Genomic DNA, 17074 nt, shown 5'->3' on the forward strand with positions numbered 1-17074 from the left:
AACTCGGAGCCCTCCCCATGAACCCCTGGTGTGTAACAGGAGAGCTGATCTAGTTGTACATTAAACCCTGGGACAGACCTCCACCCAACGTGGTGCCTCCTCCCACTGTCCCTGGAATGAGAACCAGCTCCAGACTGACCAAAGAACCAGCTCCTCCCTGACTGACAGGAGGAGCCTTTGTGGAAGTTTCCTCTGGAGAGGCACCTTCTCTCCTTACAAGACTACTCACTCCCCTGCACACTGCCCTTGGCTCCCACAGCCAGTCTGTATCAGTAACCATGGGGACAAGTGCCCGGTTTCCAGAAGTACTATATACAGTAAATTTAGATGCAAGGAAACATGAAAAAAATACCAGCAGGATTCTTTTCTCACCCTTAGGTGAGGGTACTCTAGAGTGGTGTGTACTAGATTGTATCCTTAATTTTTGCTTTTATTAAAAACGAGGAGAAATTCAAATAACATAAAATTGCCCATTTTAAAATGTGTGCTTCAGCGGCATTTACTACTTTCAATGTGTTGTGCCATCATCACCTTGATGTCGTTCTAAAACATTTTCATTGCCCTTGAAATCTTTAGTGTTTACATCTTTTTATTTGTGTGTGTGTGCTTTTTTGTAGATGTATTTAGAAGGGAATGCTGCAGCACCACAAAATAATGCTACTGCTTTCAAATACTTTTCTATGGCAGCTAGTAAGGTATGTACCCCGCCCATCCTGTAGACACATGAAACATTTGCCTGTATTAACATGCAGACTGGGGCTGAAGCGTTAACTCTAAAGCCCTGTGCCCGATTAATGGGCCTGGGAGGAGTGTAGGGTCCTGGTAAAGAACAGCGTCACTGACAATAAAATAGGAGGTTGGGGTAGGCAGAGACCCACCTCGCCTTCTTGCTAAATGGAAGATGGCATCCTAGCTGCAGGCCAGACGGAAGCTCAGCGTCCCCTCCACCATGTGGTTCGTGAGGCCATCTAGCTCAGGAAACAAAAAAGGTGAGGGCAGAGGAAGGGAAAACTCTGTCAGTAACTGCGGTAAGTTGAATACAAAGATAACCAAAAAATGCCCAGTTTTCTCTCCTCTGACCTTACTCAAAGGCTCTGGCTCAGGCAGAAGGCTGTCCAAGAGCCAGGACGAGATGATTGAGAGCACAGCTCTGGAGACAGAACCCCTGGTCTGAAGGCCAATCCTTCAGTTGACTAGCTGTGGGACCATAGACAGGTTACTTAACCTCTCCACATCCCAATTTCCCTGTCTATAAAATGAGAATATAAGAATACTTGCCTCATACTGCTGTTTTCAGGATTTAATGAGTCAATAGTTATGTGCCTCATATTAAAAATACTTGAAGCAATGCTTGGTGCATAGTACGTGCTGTGTGTCAGCTATTATCTTTCTAAGTCTGGGGCCCATTAGGTAGAGTGAATTTCAAAGCATATCCAAGGCAGAATGGATTGGATCTGGGAGGAAACAGAGGAGTCTCAGAGTACGGCTCCTGCCACTGAAGTTCCTGCCTTGGTCCCTAAGCTCAGTGAGGCTGGATCTGTCAGCTGAAATTTAGCAGACTCCCCTAAACCCCTTTGGTGCATAAAAGACATCCTCATAGCAACACCCACCACCCTAACGTTGGAGAGCAGCCTTGATAAACTTTCTATCCCTGCGGCATAGGAACCCTTTTGTTGTCTTACACCATCTTACTGCAACACTGGCAGTAGAGATGTGCTCAAATGGGGAACATTTTCAACTGTTCATGCTTTTTAAAAGCCCACATGCTGCTTTAGGAGCCTATTTATAAATGACTAGCACCTAGGAACTGCTGCTATTATGGTGTAAATTACTGAGAAGGCTGGTAGTCGGCTCCTCTCCCTTGTAATTTATATGGAATTGTTGCTCAGCAAGACAGTCATCCAGAATACCATTAGATTAGGACGACAAGGAGAGCAGACCGAAAAAGAGGTGGGGTAATGTAACAGCAAATAGTGCTGATCTGTCAGCGTAAAGGAACAACGCCAGGGAGCTGAGTGTGTAAATTAACCCAGCCCCCAAGCTGTTCAGGGCTATGTAACCAGTTGTGATCTGAGCTAGCTACTCGTGTCCTAAGCCTGAGCTGCCCTTCTTTATGGAGGAAATCTAACATTGTATTTAAGGTCATTCTTCTGAGTGGTATCAGGTAAATATGACCATGTAATCCCTTATCATCGCCAGGACAAATTATTAGATTTCTCCCTTGGGCTCACTACCAAAGTATAGAGCTTCTGTCTCCACTCCTGCACACTTGTACGCTTCTCTTTTTTAAAATTCAGTATTACTATCTCTTGGCTGTGCTGGGTCTTCGTTGCCCCACGGGCTTTTCTCTAGTTGCAATGAGCAGGGGCTACTCTGTCATTGTGGTGCAGGAGCTTCTCGTGGTGGTGGCTGCTCTTACGGTGGAGCATGGGCTCGAGGGCACACGGGCTTTGGTAGTGGTGGCACGCGGGCTCAGTAGTGCCAGCTCCTGCGCTCTCGGGCACACGGGCTTTGGTAGAGGCAGCACGCAGGCTTAGTTGCCCTGTGGCATATGGGATCTTCCGAGACCAGGGATCAAACCCATGTCTCCCACACTGGCAGGCAGATTCTTCACCACTGAGCCACCAGGGAAGCCCCATAATCTTCTTTTACTGTTTTTTTTTTTTTCTTTGAACTGCTGTTTTTAAAGTTGTTTCCAAGTCACATCAGTACCATGATGCAAAGCTATGGACTCTCTGACTTCTTGTATCTTACTCAGAAACATGAACAGTTATCCAATGTGGTGCTGGGTCCAAGTTGGACCATATTCTTCTGGTTTTCTCTCTCACGACTATGGACACACCGGGCCCAGCTCCATCTTCACACTTTTGTCATCCCCTCTCCCTTCCCAGAATCATTCTGAACACCCATCCCCAGTGCAGAGCTCCGTCCTCTCTCCCTCCACAAAGCCTTCCTGCCTCCCTGGCACGCTTCATCCTCTCCCTCTTCTGAACATGCCCTATGTTCACTCTGTACTGCTAGAACTTCACTGCTGCTATGCTGTGCCCTCTCTCCTGCTGTCTGAAGGCCATGTCTCTCCACCGAGAAGAGGGCAGTGGTCTTCGTTCCTCATAGGAGTTCCTCGAATATTTCCCTAATGTGAGCATCTGCTCCCTAGGTTTATGTCAGTTCATCTCAGCCAGAGCACTGAGCCCTAACATGGAAGTTATGTATAGGGAGAGGGATTGCCTACGCATATATTTTTTTCAGCTTGGAAGGAGTTTTAAAAATTAGGAAATTTCATATCAAAATCTCGATGTCCAGCTTTTCTTGGAAAATGAGAAGAGCTGAGCACACGAGGCGGCCATTCCATGTGAGGACAGTGGGCCGCAGCAGAGCAGAGGAGGTGCCGCTGCCTTTAGACGTGCAGCTGCTCTTGGTTCGCCTCAGTCTCCACCTCTCCCCCGTAACCTGGCTTACACACATCTTACAGTACCCATATGGCTCTGCGGGCATCTGAGCTGGCCGCTCTTGATCTGAACGTTCTGAACAGCTTTTGTTGTTGATTGGTCGCTAAGTCGTGTCTGACTCTTTGTGACCCGTGACCCCATGGACTGCAGCATGCCAGGCTTCCCTGTCCTTCACCATCTTCCAGAGTTTGCTCAACTAATGTCCATTACTCTGGGCCTTAGACGGTTGGTGAGTCATCCAGTGAGCCCCTGGTACCCCAGGGATTCTCTTAAAGATAGAAAGGAATTTGTCCCCAGTATTCTAACCTTTCTCTTTCTGCCTCCTTCCCTTTTCCTTCCTCTCCTTTCCCTTCCCTCTCATTTCTTTCTCTCAACATCTAAATTAAGATAGGGACTTCTCTGGTAGTCCAGTGGTTAAGACTTCTCCTTGCAATGCAGGGGGTGCAAGTTCAATCTTTGGTCAGAGAGCTAAGATCTTACAACCCCCGAGCCCGAGCCCAAAATACAAAACATGAAAGAAGAGAAGCAATATTGTAACAAATTTAGTAAAGACTCTGAAAATGGTCTACATAAAAAGGTATAAAAAAATAAAAAATAAATAAATGAGGGTAGCTAAAAGGAGATAGATTCAATACTTTACCACATGCCTCACACTAGGCTTTACCCCCAGAGCAGACCATCCCCAAACTCCAGGGACTACAGGTTGACGTAGTCAGGGGAGAAGAGAGAAGAAGACAGTAGACATATACCAGCTGTTTGAAATGCACATAGATTGTCCTCAAGAATTCTTACACTAGCTGGCCCTTTGAATAGAGATAGGTTCAAAGTTTAGCACCTTGAAATAGTTGTTGAACTATGCTGTCTCTAGTTATGTGCAATTTCTGTCTCACGGAGGAGTACTCTAACTGTATCTGCAATAACTACATTTCAATTATTAAAGTATTAAAAGTAATTACAAATGAATATGTTTAGGCAGTGAAAAGAAATGTGGAGTTTCCTATCAGAACTTAAGTTCCTGAGGAAATACTATAAACCTAATAAACAGTAAAATTTGAATTAAAAAACATAGGCCAACAGTGCTTTACCATCCACAATGGCTAGATTGAAATCCACAGAGTCTCTAAAATGTTATTTGGCCCCTTACATCAACCTCCCTTGCCCAAAGCAGGTAACAAGTGTTTAGATAGACTTCTCCCTTCTGAAAAATTCCCATACATCTTTTAAGACCCAGCTCAAATGTCACCACCTCTAACGACTCCATCTGCTCAGTCCCGCAGGCAGTTGAGTGTCCCTCTTCTGGGCTGCCCACAACACCGTCCATCTGTTTCCACTGCAGGACTCGCCACATTTGCCACGATTAAGAGGTCCCTGCTAGTGGGTCAGAGCCCACGGACCTGCCAGGCTGCCTTTAGACATGGCAGGTGCTGTCTGGTTGGCCTCAGAATCTTCCGACCTTGACCTCCTACCTCTGCCCGCTGCCTCTCATGCAGTCACACAACGCAGTCCCTAAAGAAATGCTGATGAAAGACTGGGACAGAGGTTCAAGAGGGAGGGTATACTTACAACTGATTCACACTGGTGTGTGGCAGAAAAGGCAATCATTCTCTAATTTTAAAAAAAGTAAGAAAAAGAAGGTTGGAGGAAAGATATGACAGTCATTTCCCTCTTTTCCAGTCAGAAGGGAGCTATGAAAGTGTGAAGGAGAAAGTAGAGAGGGTCAGAATAACGCCAACTGCCTCATTAACCTGCCTTAATTCACCTCCTATTGTGCATGTTTCAAATTTTGTGAATGATTTGCAGCACTATTCCTTATCATGAATTCTTCTAAGACTTTACTTTGATTTTTAAACCCGTTCTAGGGCAATGCAATTGGTCTTCATGGGCTCGGTCTTCTTTACTTTTATGGGAAAGGAGTTCCTGTGGTAAGTTAAATAGTTTTATCATCTTTCATGTTTCCAGAAATTGACTAGGGTGAAATTCACGACCATTGATTAATTTAAAGGAATTAGTTTCTATTACCTGGTTTGCCGAGGTATCATATCTGATAATACAAAATAAAATAATCCAGTGAAATATTTGCCAGAGACATAGAGTAAGCTTATGACAAGAATAACAACCCTAATTAATATCTTAGAATCATAGATTCTAAGTAACCTTAGAAATCATCTAACCCAAGAGGATTTATTTTTTTGGATAGATAAATTTGTCTTCTCAGTTTAACTTCTGTCTTTTTGAGTGACCTTCCCCCAATATCTAACAAAACCTATTGTCAGTGTAGGAAAAGACATAATTTACAATGATAATGAGATAATTATTTCTTAGTAGAATCTAATGTAATAATGAAATAAAATGTGTAATACTTCTGATACAATTTTAATTAGCTTAAATCACATAGGGCACTAACTGCACTCTTTAAAAAAGTGGAAGGCAATTGTTACCATGGAGTTATGCATGTACCTTTGAGTAACAAAGTGTAATTATCTTGCAGAATTATGCAGAAGCGCTTAAATACTTTCAGAAAGCTGCAGAGAAGGGATGGCCCAATGCTCAGTTTCAGTTAGGCTTCATGTACTACTGTAAGTACTACTGTGGCTGCTTTACTTAGGATGACAAAGGCATCATTAAGTCTGATCCTTTTTAACACAAATCTAAGGGTTGGTGTGGATGGTTTAGACAGAAAAGTCAGGCAGCAATTTGAGGAGGAATTTGAAGAAGACAAGGAAAAGTACACTATTTGGGGGAGGGGGCAATGAGGTACAACCCGAAAGTTCACCTTAAAAAGCCAAGTTTAAGCAAGTATGAAATTCACAAGAAAGGTCAAAAGAGAAAGATTTGGGTGGCATCAACATATAGATGTTAGTTAAGAGTAGCCAAGCTCCCAAAGGGAACGGAGAGAGAGTGCAAAAGAAAGGCATGTTAGGCCACGATAAGAGATCTGGTGATCCTTGGCACCATATTGAAAATATGGGCAAAGAAAGAGTCATCACAGGAAGACTGAAAATGCACAGTCAGAGGGATAGGGTGGGAAGGAGGTTATCTTAAGGAGGACAAGGGTTAGAAATTTCAAGAAAGAGTAAATGAATGATACTCTGCTGAAATTCAGTGAAAAGCCTGGTTCTCACTTTCTGAAAAAAAAAGGGCAAAGTGTCTGTGGAACTTATCAGTAAGGAGGATGTTTGTGAGGTCATCGAACTGGTTGAGAGGGAAGCCAGATACAGTGGGGTGAGGATCGCATGCAAGGTGAAGAGGTAGATGGGTCCAAATATTATTGAAAGTAGTATTCCTTTAAATGGAGGAGAGAGATGAGATAATAGCATGAGGGAGACCAAGAATCAAGGAAAGTTGTTGTTGTTTTTAAGAAAGATGTGTTTAAGTTGTTTTTAAGATGGTGAAAGTTGTTTTAAATTATACCTGAGTATAATTTTTTGCAGAAAAATGAAAGCGAGTCAACCAGTGGAGGTGGTTAATGTGTCACTGGGAAGATGAGATAATTGATGAAAAGGTTTTTGAAAAATTTAGGTGGCATTTCTGATCTTACCTGACCAGTGGCAAATCTGCAAGTATCTGATCAGGTCCAGGGAGCCTCACTAGCTTTGATAAAGAGGAGGGATTTCTCATCCTCAAAACTGGAGAGATGATGAAACAAATGGTGCAGTTGTAAATCTGAGGAGAGAGGCAAGTGAGGAAAGATAACGAGAGGGTTCCTGTAGTGAGCTCAGAGGTACAGTCATTACCTGAGTGAGAACAAAGGTGGAGTGATTGAGATAGGTGATCTCAGAAAGCCTTGAAGATTTGTAACCATTTTTATAAGGACTGAGAAAGAGATTGGCCAAGACACATACCAAGAGATCCAAATATATCTGAGTATTCTGTCTCAGTCCATCCCATCAGAGGTGGAGCAAGGGCAGGAGCAGATGTATCATCAGGAAGCCAGATCTGGCCTAGAGGTCAGCTGGCATTTTCCACAATAGTCCAGCTTCAGAGTCTGTTCTGTACATCTTAGAAGGTTGCCTGAGATAGCTATCCTTCTAGTTTATTCCAAGTCCCAGCCCCAGGATCCATCAGCTTCCTCAAGCTTCTAAAATTAGGGTAGTAGTTATGGCTGATGTTTAAGTCTTGATATGCTTACTCATTTAGTCCTCTCAACACATCCTGTGGGGTATCCCACAGTTTATAGGTGAGCAAACTGAGCCATATTGAGGTCACAAGTCTTACATGAGGTCACATGATCACACGCTCAGTGGATCTGGGATTCTAACCCAAATGATCTACCGGCAGAGCTGCTGGTCTCAGCAGCAACACGGCACTGCTTCTGAAGGCTAAGAAATGTTAGAGCTGGGAGGCAATTTCAGAACCACCTGAAGAAAACCCTTCCTCTTGCAAAGGATGTGCCCCAAGGTGCCCAAGTTGCCAAAGGAGTAATGGGAGAAACCCTAACAAGAACCCCAGCTTCTGGGAGTAGCTGTTTCTCCACACCAGCTCCAAATACCTCTCCTTTCTCCAAGCATGAGCTGAGTCTGAGCTGGGCCCCTTGGAGCTGGGAGTTGCCTGCCACAAACTCAATGGTTACGTCTGGGAGGAGGTATACTGGCCCCCTGGTATGGAAGGACGACAGTGATGGTAGCACATGTCCTGGAGGGGCTTCTGGTCCTCAGAGACTACCACTTGGTCTCCTTTCCATTAACTTCATTAACAATATGTGCCGTATTGAGATATTTTCATGAGACTAGACTGTCCTTCTCCTTCAGTTCGCTGAATGGGCAGAGAACATTCATTTCCACACTCTTACTTCTAATCTAACTCAACTTCCCCCTCCGCTCCAAACAGTGAATCAGGAGTAGCTTGACTTTTGCCTGACTCTTCTTAACCTGTTTAAAATAGCAGGGATCACTAGGACCATTACATGCATAGATTATAATGTAAAAAAATAATGTAACTAAGGGGTGGCTCAAAATGATTTTTTCAGCTGGCTCTGGAGTATGGAAGGATTATAAACTTGCCTTCAAATATTTTTACTTGGCATCTCAGAGTGGGCAGCCCCTAGCCATTTATTACCTGGCTGAGATGTACGCCACAGGAACAGGAGTGTTGCGATCATGCAGAACCGCTGTGGAGGTAAATCAAGAGCTGTTTCTGAAGTACTTTTCATTTGTCACACAGAGGAGATGATACTGTCCTTAAATTGTGGTGCCTTTGATTTTATACATATTATCTTGTTTCTTCCAGCTGACAATGTGAATACTGACATTTGCCAGAGAGGAAGAGCAGTGATGTAACTCAGCCTGGGAAAGGGAGGCAGAGAAATGATCCTTCCTCTCTCTTGCATTTGGCTTTTCATCAGGTTCAGAGCTCTCCGCAGAATTCAGTTAGGGAGCTCTGTTTCAGTCGTCAATCAAATTGCCAGGGCAACTTGGCACTTCTAGTGGGATTGGGAGTTGCAACTTGGGAAATGCAAGGCTTGATTTAGCCTAGAAAATGTAGCCCGCTTCTTCCCGGAAAGCAAGGTCCTGAGGTTTTTTTGATGATTTGGATGATACTAGAGAAAGTAAATTCTTTTAACCTGGGATAGTGGTGCACTTTTCAAAAGAGTGCTTTTAGGATCTTAATGTGCTTCATTGATTTATTAAACACTTCCCCTGCACCAGTATTAATACCTCCATGTTGTAATCTAACCCCTCTGAAATTCGTTTCAAAAGCTGCCAGCTAATAATCTGTCTTTAGATTTGCTCCTTTGCCAGCTAGCTCCCTAATGAACTATGGGTGGCTAGCCTCCTTTGCGTGCGTAATTAACGCGCTGTTCAGCTCGGCTGACAGTCGTCCCATGCGCCCTGCACACCTCCTCCCTCGTTCTGCCACCCGCACCCGCAGGCATGTCCTCCCCTCTCTCTCTCTCCCACATCAGCTGCCCTCACAGGGCCGCAGTACCCAGTAAGGCCCTTACAAAAACAAAAACAGAAGTTGAGACGTTCTTGTCCTGCCAGATAGCCTCCAAGTCAGAAAATTTATTACGCAAATTTAAAATAAGCCCCAGGAACTTTAAGCTCAAGACAAGTAAAATACACACTTATTAACCTTTGTGCCTATGAAAGATATGAACTCCTCACCCTAAATAATTTTCAAAAGCCATGCTTCAGACCAAAAATCCTGGCCTGACCAGCCAGGAGGAACTAAAGACTGATGTCAGTTACCATTTGCATGAAATGACATGTATTGGCTAACTAGTCTGCTTGATTTTTCTTTCCAAACACAGCTTTATAAAGGTGTCTGTGAACTAGGCCACTGGGCTGAGAAATTCCTGACAGCATACTTCGCTTATAAGAATGGTGATATAGATTCTTCTCTTGTTCAGTACGCACTGCTTGCAGAAATGGGGTATGAAGTAGCTCAAAGCAATTCAGCATTCATTTTGGAATCTAGTAAGATAAGTTAAAATTCTCTGCAATTCCCTAATCATACATATGCATATTTGACTTTACTACAGGGGGACCTTAAGCCTTCCTAATGGAATGTCTCCTTTTTTTTTTTTTTTTTTAAGAAAAGGCTAAAATTCTTGAAAAAGAGAAGATGTATCCAATGGCACTTCTCCTATGGAATCGAGCTGCCATTCAAGGTATCCTAACTTAGATAAAAATGAGCACTGCCTGGCCCCTGTCCACTATTATTCCTCTGATTTGCTACAGCTGAGCTCTTGGGCACATAGGCAGAAAGGTGCAGAATATCTAGTACGTGGTATTTCAAACTGATGATAGGGTCAGTCTTTGGTTGGAGGTCATTTCCAGAAGTTTCTTTTGTTATTCTCAAGGTCCCCAGTTTAGCATATGGCAGGACTTTTTCTATGGCTCTGTCTCCATGGCACCTAAACAGTTGTCTGAAACTTGACAGTGTTACTCAAGAAATCAGTTTTCTTGGTCTGGCTTCAGTCACTCATTTGCTGAGTTTTTTTTTTTTTTAACTTATCAGAGATATTATCTATCTCTCAGGGAATTTATAGATAAAATTACTTATGGCTGTAAGACTTGCTTGATTTTTCTTTTAAAATATCACTTTGAAGATTACCACAAACTTCAGATCCTTATTGTAATGATTAGTATGGTAGCATCAGAAAAAAAAAAAATTAATTAGCAAGATCCAACCCCCTTCCCTTCCTGGAGTTCCTAGGCCCCACTACAGGGATCACATGTGATGAAGAAGGTAAGATAGGGTGGTGGGGAAGCAGTGGCAGCTGGCATTTGCATCACTGTGTCTCGTTCCATTCTTTCCCTAAAATCATATTGCTAAAAGCAGAGAGCTTCTGCAAAGCTGTCACTATTGGTATTTGGATATGTGAGGAACTGTCTTATAGTAAGAGAGCAATTTTACTTCTAATTAATTTCTTAAAGTTACCTCATGCTAAGGTCGAATCATCCCTTTTCTCCAAGAAGTGAATGGAATTAAAAAAACAATTCTCAGTTGATGAGGCTGAAGGAAAAAGCCACCATTGGTGCCTTCTCAGATTCAGCTGAGCTGCTACTGCAGCCGCAAGCCATCCATGTGATTTTAGTGAGAAATTCCCGAAAAAAGAAAAGCCCATGTTTTCTAAAATTCAATGAAGACCTTGTTTGGAGTGGGGAAACAACACCAGCAATCTCTCATCTATGGCAAACCAGCTCCATTGTAGCAAATACAGGTTTATCCCAAGCCATAAAACGCTGCAGAAGCTGCACCGAGGGAAAGAGACCTTGAAAATGAGAGGACATTAATATTAAACAGAATTCACCAATATAAAAATGTCAGACCACTAAAAATAATTATGTGTCAAAAAAGAGGTCAGACATGAGTGTCCCTGAAGATGTAGCTGCTGGTGGCTGCCTTGAGGTGAGGAAATCTAGTCGTGGAAGTTAGGCTTCCAGTCACTGGTGGTGCTTACCTTCAGGAGCTGCTGTGTGTGATGAGGCTGCTTAACCATCAAAATGGTGAACTGGAGGGGAAATCCCTCCACCCATCTAGTGACCCTCCAGGAGCCTGTCAGGATTGCCACCTACCCCTAGTGAGTCCCCTGAGTAGGGTGGAGCTGAATCCTCTGGAGACTCTGCTTGTTCACAACCTTTCATTCTTAGAGACCTCTAGGGTCCTGCTTACTGCTTGTAAAGCTCAAAAATGCAGAGTCCTGTTCTTTTGTGGTTATGGTGCAGAAGGAATCTTGAGGTCAAACGTTAAGGCAGCTTTGGGAAAAATTAGAACTGGAGCAGGTTTCTCTTTAGAGCGCAAGGGGTCTCTTGCCTCTCCAGCCCCTCTGGGCCCCTCTTCTGGGCATCATTTCTATGAGGTCTTGCCCCCAGCTACCTGTACATTTTGAAGTACCTAGGAAGCAAACCCTAACAACTAATATCTTTGGCAGCTTAAGAATTTTATGATGTTACTTCTAATTATAGAAAGCTAAAGGTGGTTTACATTTTAGTACAGGATTCCAGAAGGTTAAAAGAACTTCAGAATCCAAAGGAATTAATTTCAAACATTTTTAGGCTTTGTATTAGGCCAAATAGGGAGAAAAACTTAGAAGGAGTCCTATAGCCCTTAATGATATGGACCATATCACACAAGGTTACTTACCAGTTTTCCAAGTAAGCCTAGACTGTGCATCAGGGTTGGCCGCAGTTGAAGTGGAAGTCCTGCATGAGCATTCCTTCATCTTTCCAATCAACATAGTCCTAGTGACTGAAAACACGGGCCCCAGAGACCCCCTTAGAGGTCATCCCTAATTAGCCTTCAAAAGACTGAAGTCTCACATCTTAAAAAGTTATGTGAATTTTTTTTACTCCGACATGAATATTTTCATGTTTGTTGGGAATTAAGATTGTAAAATACTTAACATCTGGGAAAAGCATTTCCTAAAAAAGTTCCCTACTCTATCTATTCACTCATTCCATAAATATTCATCAGGTTCTGTTCCAGTTCTGGGACTGTATTAGTGATCAAGAGCTTCAAAGTTTTCTCTCATCAAAGAGGGAGAGAAAATAAACTAGTAAACAAAATAATAGTGTTACGCGCTATGAAGAAATAAAGCATGTAGATGGGACAGATAATTACTGGAGTATAGTCTGACAAGGTGGTCAGAGAAGTGCTAGGCAGGAAGCAACATTTGCAGTGAGGTCAGAAGGATGAGGAACTCCAAACACACCAGGCAGAGGGACTTGAAGAATCTTACAGGGATCCTGAGGCAAGGATGAGCTTGGTGTGTTGAAGGAATATGAAGAAGGCCAGAACATGCCAAGAAAGTGATGAAAGATAAGGATAGTCAGGGAGGCAGAAGACAGACAAGGCATCGCTTGCAGGTCAGGTCAGGAATCTGGATGTTATTCCAAGTGCAAAGTGAAGGCACTTGAGGGTTTTCACATAGGGAATAACATGATTCGATTTTACATTTGAAAAAAATCATCTTGGCTGTTGTAGTATTCCAGGATGAGACTAGATGGTAGAGGAGAGGGCAAAAAATGGGTGTGTTTTAGAGAAAGATGACTTGCTGATGGATTTGATAATAAAAGTGAGGGGATAATTCTGCTAGATTTATGGCCTGAGAAGTGGGCTTCTGGCCCTGAGAGAGGAAAGAAACTGATGATTTTGTTTGGAGGAAGAGGGAATGGGGTGCTAAGATTCTCCACCGGATGTCTTAAGTTTGAGATCTGGGTAGGGTAGTCAAGAAGGCACCTGTAAGAATCTGGAGCTTATGAGAGACAGGACTGTAAATACAGATTCAGAAATAGTGAACATAGAGAGCCGTGGAACCAGATGAGATGACGTGGAGCTAGAGTTGAGACAGAGCAGAGGCGGGGAGAGGAGAGGATGGCAGGAAAGGAGAGGAAAGAAGGGAGAGAAGCTGGAGGAAAAAAATCGGTGATAAGGCCTTAGCAGTCTGACATTTCAAAGTTAGTGGAGGAAGTCAGGCAAGAGTTTGTAAAGGAGAGGCCTATGGGGCATGAGGGAAGTCGAGAGAGGAAAGGACTTGGGCTGTTAGTCCCGGGGCTTCCAGCGTGGCTTAGCGGCCCAGAGCGATGAAGACAGGGATGTGGCCGGGGTTTTGGCTGCGTGGAAGTTATCGACCACCTCGAAAGTTGCAGTTTTATGGAGGCAGGAGCAGAAGCCAGGCTGGGGTGGGTTGAAGAGTATGTGGGAGGAGAAGCTTTTGAGGCAGCAAGTATAGAACGCACTTTTGAAAAGGCTGAGTGTGAAGTAAACTGAGAAATGGGGCGTTGTGACAAGGAGATGCCGTGGGATGAAGAAATGGGAGGAAGGGTTTGATGTCATTCACAGAAGATACCAAAGGGTGTTTGCGTGACTGATGGGACTAGAAAGGGGCAGAAGCTGGTGATGCAGGAGAGCAGAGCTTCTGCAGGAGTGAAATCTGAGAAAAGAGGGATGGGATCCAGTTGACCTACCTTCAGAAAATTAATCTAAAAGGTAAAATTAATAATGTTATATTCTGGGACTTCCCTGGTGGCGCGGTGGATAAGAATCCGCCTGCCAATGCAGGGTCACTAGTTCACTCTCTGGTCCGGAAAGATTTCGCATGCTGCAGGGCAACTAAGTCCATGCGCCACAACTATCGAGCCTGTGCTCTAGAGTCTGCAAGCTGCAGCTGCTGAGCCTGTGTGCCACGACCACCGAAGCCCCTGAGAAGCCCCCACTCTCCGCCCCCCGCAGACGCCCACGGCAGCAGTGAAGACGCAGCATCGCCAAAAATAAACAAAAGTATAGCAGGGTGTACATGTAAAAAGATTGTTATAATGTTTTACTCTTTAAGAACATTTGTACCATATTGTGGGAATTATCCTACAATGAAGACAGCTAGTATTGTGTGTTATATCCATAAATCATATCTAATCCTGATTATAGGACTCTAAGTGGTTTTTTTTTTTCCTTTTCTATATAGATTTTCATTAGGTTGAGTTACTAGGAACTACACCTGAATCATTTGAGTTATTCTTCTTCTCTTTCTGGTATTTCTATCAGGCAATGCATTTGCTAGAGTGAAAATTGGAGATTACCATTACTATGGCTACGGGACCAAGAAAGACTATCAAACGGCAGCCACACATTATAGCATCGCGGCCGACAAGTATCACAGCGCACAAGCCATGTTCAACCTGGGCTATATGTACGAACACGGTTTAGGGATCACAAAGGTAATTGTGCTGGTAATCATCCAAACCTAGTAACAATGGCTGCACAGGAAGGAAAATTTGTAAATGTTTTCCATTTCTCTGATGTCATCAATGGAGAGAAGAAGCCTTAACATTTGCTGAGCCCTCCCACAGACCAACAGGTACCATGGACCCTCACATAGACTCCATAAGATCGGATTTATTTTCTCCATGACGCCTTAGGACATAACTAACAAGTGAAAGACACCTGGACTGCGTGTGGTGTGTGAGTGTGATAAGTCATGTCCGATTCTTTGTGATCCCATGGACTGTAGGCCGACAGTCTCCTCTGTTCATGGAATTTTCTAGGCAAGAATCTAGTGACTGATTTGATTCATAGTGAATTCACACTTTTCCCAGCAACACTAGTGGGCTCTGCCCCCACTCCCTTCCACCCCCAGACCTCTTTCCATTAGTTTCCATTGACTCTGTAATAACCTAAATGGGAAAAGAATTTGGAAAAGATTAGATACATGTATGAATCTGTGATACGGATCACCTTGCTGCGCACCTGAAACTAACACATTGTTAATCAACTGTACTCCAAAAAAAATACAAATTAAAAAAAATTGTCCACTAATTCTCAAGCTCTCAGTAGTAAGGAAAAAGTGAGAATGAGGTCCCAGCTGAATACTGGGAGGTGCTTTGATCCAGAAATGTCTTTTGACAGACCCGCTGCATATATGACACAGTGCTGAGAGCTCTAGGAGGCCCAAGAAGATCTCCATCCTTTAAAAGCTACACTTGACTTGAGGAGGCGAGGCATGTTCATTAAGAAGAGGGCTAAAACTACAAGGGAATATTGAGTAAATCCTGTAGTAAGTGTAAGTAAGGCAGAAGATGGCATTGGGGTCTGACAGGGTGAGGAAGGTGTATTACATATCAGTACTGAAGATCGTGGCATCTGGTCCCATCACTTCATGGCTACCATGTCAGTGTCAGACTTTATTTTGGGGGGGCTCCAAAATAACTGCAGGTGGTGATTGCAGCCATGAAATTAAAAGACGCTTACTCCTTGGAATAAAAGTTATGACATAAGATAGCATATTGAAAAGCAGAGACATTACTTTGCCAACAAAGTTCTGTCTAGTCAAGGCTATGGTTTTTCCAGTAGTCATGTATGGATGTGAGAGTTGGACTGTGAAGAAAGCTGAGCGCTGAAGAACTGATGCCTTTGAACTGTGGTGTTGGAGAAGACTCTTGAGAGTCCCTTGGACTGCAAGGAGATCCAACCAGTCCATTCTGAAGGAGATCAGTCCTGGGATTTCTTTGGAAGGAATGATGCTAAAGCTGAAACTCCAGTACTTTGGCCACCTCATGCGAAGAGTTGACTCATTGGAAAAGACTCTGATGCTGGGAGGGATTGGGGGCAGGAGGAGAAGGGGACGACCGAGGATGAGATGGCTGGATGGCATCACGGACTCGATGGACGTGAGTCTGAGTGAACTCCGGGAGTTGGTGATGGACAGGGAAGCCTGGCATGCTGCGATTCATGGGGTCACAAAGAGTCGGACACGACTGAGCAACTGAACTGAACTGAACTGAACGATAATAATAGCCAGGTGTTGGTGTAATGTGTGTACCACCTCATTTAAGTCACATAACCACTTAATGAGATACGTCCTATCATTGGCCTCCATTTTTGCATCAGGAAACCACAGAGCAGGTTAAATCACAGGACTGAGTTTGCAGGGCTCATTGGTGGTGGAACCAGAATTTGAACCCAGACCTATCTGACCCCACATTTCTGGTGGGAAGAGTGGGCCCTGCATTAATGCATTTTCGATGCTTTCTTCTTCCTTCCAGTTGTGCCAGTATCTGGGAATTATTGCAGGGAATTTCCTAGCTGACGACCGCTCCTGTGCCCACTGCAGCAAGGGCTTCTTGTTCAGGCGCCCACGGTCCGGTGGGAGAGATCCTTGCCTTTCTGTGCTCCCCTGCACCTGCCTTTTGCCTGATGACTCGTCATCTTCCCCAGCACCCTAAGTCGTGGAAAGACTGTCAGACCCAATCGCAGTCTGTTATCCCTGTTCTTAGCAGATGCAACTTTCCCGTGTTTATAAAATGGGGGCAGAGGGGACGGGACCAACTAGCTAAATGGTTGATTCTTTGGATGTTATCAAACCACACTGCCTCCCTTCCAGCTGTCATCCACATCTGTACAGCAGAACAGGGATACAAGCCCTGCCCCAGGCTTTAAGGATGAAACGAATAAGCCTTTGTGAAAGAGCTTTGTCGAGAAACAGTGTGTGGAATGGCTGTTATGTAGATCAGAAAAGAACTTGAAGGATTGCTAAATCAGGCTTCAATAGGATTAAAGCTTTTGCTCCTCATTCCCCATGTAAAACATAACCACGCTGGTGAGAGGAGCATTGTCTGTATAGAGGATGAAGGTGACCCCACCCCGTGGGTTAGATTCAGATGAGCTCTCCTTCCCGCCCCGCACCC

At 43.9% G+C, this 17074-nt stretch overlaps 1 protein-coding gene across 3 annotated transcripts in view; it reads left to right on the plus strand.

Moving 5' to 3' along the window:
* The window catches only part of SEL1L2 (SEL1L2 adaptor subunit of ERAD E3 ligase), a 57642-nt gene that overhangs the window by 32876 nt on the left and 7692 nt on the right, over positions 1-17074 (plus strand). For 2 of the 3 annotated variants that reach the window (XM_040248284.1, XM_040248282.1), the window contains 5 exons: positions 618-695; positions 5309-5371; positions 5938-6025; positions 8416-8564; positions 9985-10059. In XM_040248284.1, coding sequence (XP_040104218.1) covers positions 618-695; positions 5309-5371; positions 5938-6025; positions 8416-8564; positions 9985-10059 — 453 coding nt within the window. Of the gene's footprint in view, positions 1-617; positions 696-5308; positions 5372-5937; positions 6026-8415; positions 8565-9699; positions 9866-9984; positions 10060-14435; positions 14609-17074 lie in introns of all 3 variants that reach the window. The other variant, XM_040248283.1, reaches the window with a different exon arrangement.

This window comes from Oryx dammah, unplaced genomic scaffold (assembly GCF_014754425.2).
Source record: "Oryx dammah isolate SB20612 unplaced genomic scaffold, SCBI_Odam_1.1 HiC_scaffold_10, whole genome shotgun sequence".
In the NCBI taxonomy this organism is placed as follows: Eukaryota; Metazoa; Chordata; class Mammalia; order Artiodactyla; family Bovidae; genus Oryx; species Oryx dammah.